The sequence below is a fragment of the Chrysochloris asiatica genome, unplaced genomic scaffold (genome assembly GCF_000296735.1).
Source record: "Chrysochloris asiatica unplaced genomic scaffold, ChrAsi1.0 scaffold00017, whole genome shotgun sequence".
NCBI lineage: Eukaryota > Metazoa > Chordata > Mammalia > Afrosoricida > Chrysochloridae > Chrysochloris > Chrysochloris asiatica.
In genome coordinates, this window is record NW_006408535.1 from 19840043 (window position 1) to 19848936 (window position 8894).

The 8894-nt window shown below is 36.6% G+C and overlaps 1 protein-coding gene across 1 annotated transcript in view; it reads left to right on the top strand.

Annotated features, from left to right (window-relative positions):
- Positions 1–8894, top strand: part of LOC102824401 (serine/threonine-protein kinase D1-like) — a 430645-nt gene that overhangs the window by 340738 nt on the left and 81013 nt on the right. The window contains 3 exon segments of the mRNA XM_006835370.1: positions 3109–3313; positions 4788–4911; positions 7424–7501. Of these exon segments, the coding sequence (XP_006835433.1) occupies positions 3109–3313; positions 4788–4911; positions 7424–7501 (407 nt within the window).

Here is an 8894-nt window from a genome sequence, read left to right on the forward strand (position 1 = left end):
TCCCGTAAAGATTTACACCCTCGGAAACCCTGTACAGGGTCGCTATGGGTCGGAACCGACTCGACGGCACTTAACAACAACAACAACAATTAAAAATATATATCCTTTCTCATTCTTGTTGTTATTTTGTGCCATCAAGTGGATTCCAGTTTAGCAATCCTAAATGACAGCAAAACTGCCTCATATAGTTTCTGAGGCTGTTTTATGGAAGCAAACTGCTACAACTTTCCCCCATTGGAGTAGTTGGTAGGTTCAAACCACTGATCTACTGAGCACTTTAACCAGTATGCCATCCTTTTCTATATTTGGGGACATTACTTCAAAAAATCCTATCTATAAAAGTTAATTTTGGAGGATTCCTAAGAAAAATGTTATGTTCTTAAAGAGCAGCTCATATTTTATTTCCATGTAATGTTCTTAAATGGACCACAACTAAAACCTATGTCTTAGAATTCCAGGCTTAGAATTTCCATGTAGTATTCTTAAATGAACCACAATTAAAACCTATGACTTAGAATTCCAGACTGATTTTTATTGTAGATAGTGGACTGTTTTATATATATTCAATATATTATATATGTATTCAGTCTAGCATCGGTGTTCCAATTCCTCTGGGAAGAAAGATGGCTCTAGAAACCAGATTAACTAGTTGGATATTTTTGTTCCTAAAAAGCTGAAGAATAAATGTCTAACTTGATCCTGAGCTTTGTTTTCTAGAATAAGTAAATATATACCTGGGAGAAGGGAGTGCTCTTCAGGACAACATTCCAACAATAATTTCTGTCTTGGAGATTCGCGAATTAGCTGCCAAAATCGAAGGCTTGGCAGTCTCTCTACTTTCTGCTAAATATGCTGTTGACTTGCTCAGGCCCACAGAGCCTGAACCATAGGGAAAACATGTAGTTTTTTATATTGTCGATTCATTTGAAGGTGTGTTTCCCCATACAGTCAGAAAATATCTGTTAAAAGGTGAATACTTCTAGCTAGGCAGGTCAGTGACTCCTGTCAATCCACTCTCTAGTTTTTTAAAATAAATACTTTATATTAGTACATAATCATAATGTATTACATTACCATCAACATCCTAGTGACAGGGTTAAATAGTACTTCATCCATATAATATTTTTAGTCCTGGTGTGGTGCTGTAGAATACACACTGGACTGTTAACCTCAAAGTCAGTGGTTCCAACCCACCAGCTTCTCCTCAGAAACCCTATACAAGGTCATTATGAGTCAGAACCAACTCAACAGCTGTCAACATCATCTAATGTCTTAGGAATTTAACAACTGTTGCTTTTGTGACCAACTTAATATATTGGTCTCTGTGATTTAAAAAAAAAAAAAAAAAAATGGCAACAGTAATTTTCAGTGACCCTGAATCTTCTTGCATGTGGTTTCCCTCATCATCCCATATGTTGCCTTTTCCCAGTTGTTTCAAATCACTGGAATATGATCAGTGTTTTTCTCATTTTTGCCTAGTATCGCTTTACTCCAAGGTTCTCCTAAACTTTTCATGTTCTTAGGTTAGTTTGGTGTTGTTGTTAGGTACCTTCAAGTCAATTCCACCTCACAGAGACCCAATGCACAGCCGAACACATTTCTGCCCAGTCTACAACAGCCTTACAATCGTTATTATGTTTCAACCTATAGTTGCTGCCACTTTGTCAATCCATCTCCTTGAGAGTCTTCTTCTTTGTCTCTGACCCATCACTTTTCTAAACTTGGTTTCCTCCTCCAGGGACTGGTCCCTCCCAACAGCATGCCAAAAGTACAGGAGACAGAGTCTCATCATCCTTGCTTCTAAAGAGCATTCTGGTTGAACTTTTTTCAAAGCAGATTTTTTACTCTTCTGACTGCTCATAGTACTTTCAATAGTCTTCTCCATAATTAAAATGCATTGATTCTTTTAGTTTTCCTTATTTCTGGTCAAACTTTTACATGTAAATGAAGCTGTTGAAAACACCATGGCTTGGGTCAGGTGCACATTAGTCCTCAAACTGACATCTTTGCTCTTCAACACTTTAAAGAGGTCTTGTGCAGCATACTTGACTAATGCAATATGTTGTTTGGTGTTTGATTTCTTTACTACTGCTTCCATGAGTATTGATTATGAATCCAAGCTAAATGAACTCTTTGTCTCAGAGATACAGAAAACAAATATCTACCTCAAAAAGTGTTTATTCAGACTCTTATAAATTCAGATATTTATGAGCTGCAACAAAAACAGTAAAGTAAAAGATAAACTCTTCACATAATCACATGACTATTTTTAGGACTATCTATTAATTTTATTTTAGAGCCTGGAGTGAGACGCTGTAGGGTAAGCACTAGACCGCAGGATCTGTTTGAACCACAAGGTCAGTAGTTCAAACTCACCAGCTGCTTCTCAGAAACTATATACAGAGTTGCTATGAGTCAGAACAGATTAGACAGTATTTAACAATAACATTAATTTGTTTTAAGGAGCCCTGGTGAGCTGGATTGCTAACCAAAAGGTTGTTGTCAAATATACCAGTCGCTCCTTACAAGAAAGATGATGCTTTCTGCTCCCGTAAAGATTTGCAGCTTCAGAAACCCTATACAGGGTCATTATGAGTTAGAACCGACTCAGTGGCACACAACCACCATGACCACTGTCACCTGTTCTGTATATAATTGAAGCAACACAGATGTCTGTCGTGCATCTTAAATTATTATATGTTGATTATGTATGTAATATAGAAATAGCAAGAAAAGGATTATATAGAGTAATTATAGCTTTCTCACACATAGAAAACCCCAAGATAATACTCATAGCATACCCTAAAGAGTTACCATATTTAAATTGAGTTTTATTATAGTAAAAGAAAGTGGGTTATGAACTGGGCCGCTAACTGCAAGGACAGTGGTTCAAATCCACCAGGTGTTCCATGAGACAAAGATGAGGCTTTCTGCTCCCATAAAGATTTACAGCCTTGGAAACCCTATACAGGGTCACTAAGTGTCCGAACTGACTCGATGACATTTAACAACAACAACATTAATTTGTTTTAAGATTGCTCAGCTTTTCTTTAAGGTATAGATCCAGGTGTCCAGGCTTATCTTCATGGATCCAAAACAATTTCCTAGATTTAATTGGCCCTGGGGCAGAATCTGATGTGGTCATGGAAGAAGGGAGCGATGACAATGACAGTGAAAGGAACAGTGGCCTCATGGATGACATGGAAGAAGCAATGGTCCAAGATGCTGAGATGGTGATGGCGGAGTGCCAGAATGACAGTGGGGAAATGCAGGATCCAGACCAAGACCATGAGGACTCCAACAGAACCATCAGGTGAGGGAGAGTGTCTCAGTCTCTTTCAAAGAGTAGAAACCCAGTGATTGGTATTTTTTAAAGCTATTTGATATTTCATTCTTCTATAAATTGAGAGAGTGTGTTTAATTCATTTATATGAATGATCTGCATTCTTTTCTTGAGAAACTTTGCAATTGTGAGGTCTGGAATCCATTAGAGGAGTGTCCTTTGCATCCTTTTCTAGCATTGACTCATTCATTGGCCCATCTTCCTTTGCATGTAAGGGATATGCACATTTGCTATCCAGAAATTTGTTACTGAGTTAGTATTTATTCACAGCTCATGGTGAGGAATTACAAAGATCAGGGATCAACTACAGCAGACACCATCTTTTTTATAATTGGCCCCTCTTACAAATATCACATTATGTCTGCGCCTCACTGAATCTATCATTTCATTTTTGTGATCTAATCATCCACTATCTTTGATTACTAAATTACTCCCATTTTTTTATATCTGGTCAGCAAACAATTGTCACCAGGCACAACTGGCTGCTGCCTATTTTGTAATAAAGTTTTATTAAAACACAGCCACAGCCAATTTGCGTTGTCTATAGCTGCTTTTGCACTACAATTGCAGAGTTAAATATTCTTTAAAGTCCAAAATATTTATTTTCTGATGCTCTACAGAAAAGGTTTGCTAATCTTTGAATTTTATTATAAAGTAGATTCAAACTTTTATTTCCATTTTGGTAACGGTATATTCACTGGCAAACTGAAATAGTTCATAAGAGTAGAGTAATAAAATTATTTAATTTTTAATATTTAATGGCATAATGAGTATTTTTAAATACTAGAAAATATTAGTGTTATGTCTCAACCTTCTTGTGCAAATGTACATTTCTTTAGTACCAAAGAATTTTGGAGGATGCATATATATGCACTTGTGCATGGGGTAGGGGATGAGAGAGAAAAGGAGAAAGACTGAAAGATCAAAATAATTCCATGAGTATGTTTTATTAAATGACAGTTTACATAGTAGAGTCTAATTTTGATGAAATTATGCAAAGACTAAAATTCATATCAGATAATGTGATCTATAAATGACTTAATATTTTTCCCATGATAAATGATTTTAAAAGCTTAAATATGTGATTCTGAATACAACGGCCTCATACACTATGACAGTAATATCTCTGTCTACCTGAACGTTGGACACCTTATGGTTCAATTATGCACTAAGGTGCTTATTCTTCCTTGGATTCTTGCAAGTTACATAGACAAAGTGCCTATCATTAGTCACAATCAACTTGATGGCAGTTGGTGGGTTTATCTCTCTTCACAGTAACCCAGATTCCAAACTCTGGTGTTTGAAAAACCATTTTATATTTCACTAAAAATGAAATCTGAATGTTTTGGCTTTCATTTTAAAAGAGCTGAAATAAAGCTTTATGCATGAAAATAAGATATGTATCTAAAAACATTTCCTTCCCCAAATATTTTGACTTTCCAAGTCCATCAACAAGCAACAATATCCCACTCATGCGAGTAGTGCAGTCTGTCAAACACACGAAGAGGAAAAGCAGCACAGTCATGAAGGAAGGATGGATGGTCCACTACACCAGCAAGGATGCGCTGGTAAGTTCTGCAGGGAGCACTTACAACTGTGAGGTGACTTGCAGAAGTTGCTAATACTCTTGAGGTCTGTGGGATGTCTGAGTTTCTGGGAGCAGTCTGGAGACCAGCCATCAGACAGGATCACGGGGAGTATATAACCAGTCTGAGTGTTCAAATGTAACCAAACAATCAACTGAGTAAGGAAAAAAAAAACAATGTAGAAAGAAATTTCAGAGGAACAAGATAATTTGGAATTCTGATGTGGTACTGTATGATCAGTATTGGACTCCTAACCATAAGGTCAGTGGTTCAAACACACCAACTGTTCTTTGGAAACTGTATTCAGGGATTCTGGGTTGAAGCCTACCTGACATCACTGAACAACAACATCGTTTGCCTCTATTACTTAAATGATCACCAAACTAGGTGAATGTCTGCTTGTCAGGTTAGAGCAGTTGTGAAAGTCACAATATGCACTTCCAGAATGCTCTTTTGTAGTTCACAGTTTTAAATGGAATGCCACATTTTAGAGAAAAAAAATCAAGTTTCGACTTGCAATATAATATTAAAGGATCCTATAAGCAAAATGTTGAATGATGCTGCTGCTATTCATGAGGTTTTCAGTGGCTAAACATTCAGAACAGAAGTAGTCTGCCTCTTCTTCCTGGTCAGTCGTAGACTGGAAACTCCACTAAAACCTGTCTACCACACATGACCCTGCTGGTATTTCAAATACCGGTAGCATAGCTTCCAGCATCACAGCAACATGCAAGCCACCACTGCACGACAAACTGACAGATGAGTGATGGTGTGTAGTAAATAGAAAATAACACATGTAAAATTTTTCATTTAATCTGAGGGTGTTCGTTAGTCCAGATCTTCCTGATTGTTGAGGATAGAGGTGGAATATGTGTGTTAAGGTTACATTAATTAATAGTTAATGATAACTATTGTTTATCAGCTTGTTTCTCAGTCCCTGAAAGTTTTCCAGAGACCTTGAGGTGCAGTGGCTAGTGAAGCTGATTTGAGCCTACACGTTTCTCCATGGGGTAAAGAAATGGCTGTCTAGTTCCATAAAGATTTACCATTTAGGAAAGCCTATGAAACACTTTTACTCTGCCTGTAGGGTTACTATGAGTCATAATTAATTCAATGACAGTTGGCAGTGCTTCCCTCATCCTATAGTAGACTCATGATTTCTTTAGATAAATACTTGGGGGCTTCAAAAAGTACATGGGAAAAAAAATGAAATTAAAACAATGGATTTTTCCCATGAACCTTTGAAGCCTTCTCGCACAAGCAGACAAATGTTCTCTACGTTTAAAACGAGATCAGTTCCAAAGTGTAACTGAAAGTCAATTTTGTAAGTAAGTCAGAACTGGTGCTTATGGCTCTTATTTAACCTTACTTAGTGGCAAAGTGGCAGCATCAGTGGGCTCAAGAGTGGCAACAATTGTGAAGTTGGCCCAGGATTGGGCAGTGTTTCGTTCTGTTGTGCACAGGGTTGCTATGAGTTGGTACTGACTCGACGGCAACTAATACCAGCAACAAGTGCAAGAATAGAATAGGGTCAAAGTCTTTTTAATCATTAGAAAACTGCGCTTACAGCAAGTGAAGGTGATTGTGGTAAAAAATCTGTTTCATAGGTATTGGTTCAATTGTTTCAAAGTTAGGACAAGTCAGTTTTCGGTCAATGGATGTTGACTGTAATGTAAGCTCAACCTTTTTTGTTGGAGAAAGAGCTACATGACTTATTGAAGGACTCAATTGAATATCATCTAGTTTTAGGTAGATATCACATAAAATACTTAAAGTGTTTAACAGACCCTAGAAGAGTTGTAGAGGCAACCTGGAATAACACTGGGGCATTTTGGTCTTAAAAGATGAACACATACGTTTATATATACACACACACACACTAAAATCATGAAAGATACCTGGATTTAAAAAGGAACTGACTAATAAATCATAGAAGATAGATCTATAGAAAGCTAAAGAGAGGACAGAGGTTTTTTTTTAATATTTTCCCTGACATTGTTGATGCCAACAGAAAATTTCCTAGCTTTGTTGTAACATTCAGAATTCTTCCATCACTATTGGGAAGCCAAAATACCTGGTTGAATTAGCATGGCATTTCTTATGTTCTTAAATGAGCATATATCAACATTGTATCTCTTGTTGAGCCTTTTTATTTTATCACAGATGATAAATTCCTTCCACAAATCTTCAAGCAGCCAACTAATCTTTAGAATTATGTTTTTTAATTACTGTGAATATACTTCCAGACACTGCACTACTTGCTAGCATGTGCTCTCCTTTGTTATTCGTACCCTGTAATATAGAAACAGACACTTCTCTCAGGACATTTGTTAAATAGTCAAATTGTAGTCTAAAATTGAGTGTGGGTCTGCCTGGCCAAAGCCCAGGTCATTTCTATATCAAATGCTTTGCTACCATTAAGAAAATGTTTTGGTTTTATTAATCTGGGGTATTTAATTTTTAAAAATAATCCTGAATCTAATTTCCATTTCAGAGAAAACGGCACTACTGGAGATTGGATAGCAAATGCCTTACCCTCTTTCAAAATGATACAGGAAGCAGGTACTACAAGGTAAGGGTGGCTGTTGATTAGACTCTGTGTCTTCTCTTTACTAGCAGAAAAACAATATGCATAGCAAGAAATATGATTGTTTATGTGTTTTCTCCAGTATGTATTTTTTGTCTATGTATTATGCAAATTTCTGGGGAATCGGGTTGTGACCTCATGATTCATCTGTGAATTTCACATTCTCCTGGGAAGTACTTCTGGTCCCATGAAATGATAGTGGGTAGAGGAAGTTCAATTTAGCATTTAGCAAGGAATGTGCGATTTAACTAGACAATATGAGAACACAAAAAATTGGCCCAAATTCTTCAGATCCATTACAGCCTGCTTTTCCTAGTATCTAGCCTTGCAGCATATCTCTTGTACTAAGAATTATCTTATAATTTTTTTCACACACCTCCAACAATAATGTTCTTAAGGAATATTTCCTTCTACAGAAAACTTAGGGAGCAATGTTCATTCTATCAACATTAAATAACTTAGATATAACATAATGAAGAGTAAAACATTAATCCTAAAGAAGTCCATAGTGAAAACAATAGACACTTGCTTTTTCAAAATCAGTCAGGCTCAGATATAGTTGATTTAATTCTCCTTGGCCATTATACTTAGGTCTAACTGCTGTGACACTGTAGGTTAACCACCACATGGTCGGTGGTTCAAATTGCTCCTCAGAAACCCTATATGGGATCTCTATGGGTCAGAACCGACTCGATGCACTTAACAAGAACAAAAACTGAACTGGTGTCCAGGTGTGGTACTGTAAAATAATACACTAGACCACAAGATCAGTTTAAGCCACAAGGTTGGTGATTCAAATTCACCAGCCTCTCCTCTGAACCCTATACATGGTCACTGTGAGTCAGAACCAACTTGACAGCACTTAATAACAACAACTAAATTGCTAATCACAAGGTGAGTGTTCCAAACACACAAGTTTCTTCATGAAAACCCTATACGGGGTTGCTAGGAGTCAGAATCGGCTGACACTTTATTAACAACAACTAAAATAGAAACCTCATTAATTTTTAAATGGAAGCCATTAATTTTTAAATTAAGATTTTTATTTTTTAAAATATAGTTTATTAGTAATTCCATAATTCTTAGAGGACATGTAATAATTGCCTTTTAGTCATTTCAAATTTGTTTTAAAAGCAGCTCATTTTAAAACCAATCTCTGTGGTGTACCTCATTAAAACTATTTATCCGTATCATGATATTCCACCACTCATCTGTCAGTTTGTCATACTGTGTGGATTTTAAGTTGCTGTGATTCTGAAAGCTATGCCACAGGTATTTTAAATACCAGCAGGGTCAACCATGGTGGACAGGTTTCAGATGAGCTTCCAAACTAAGACAGACTAGGAAGAAAGTGACGAACTACTTCAGAATATTTAGT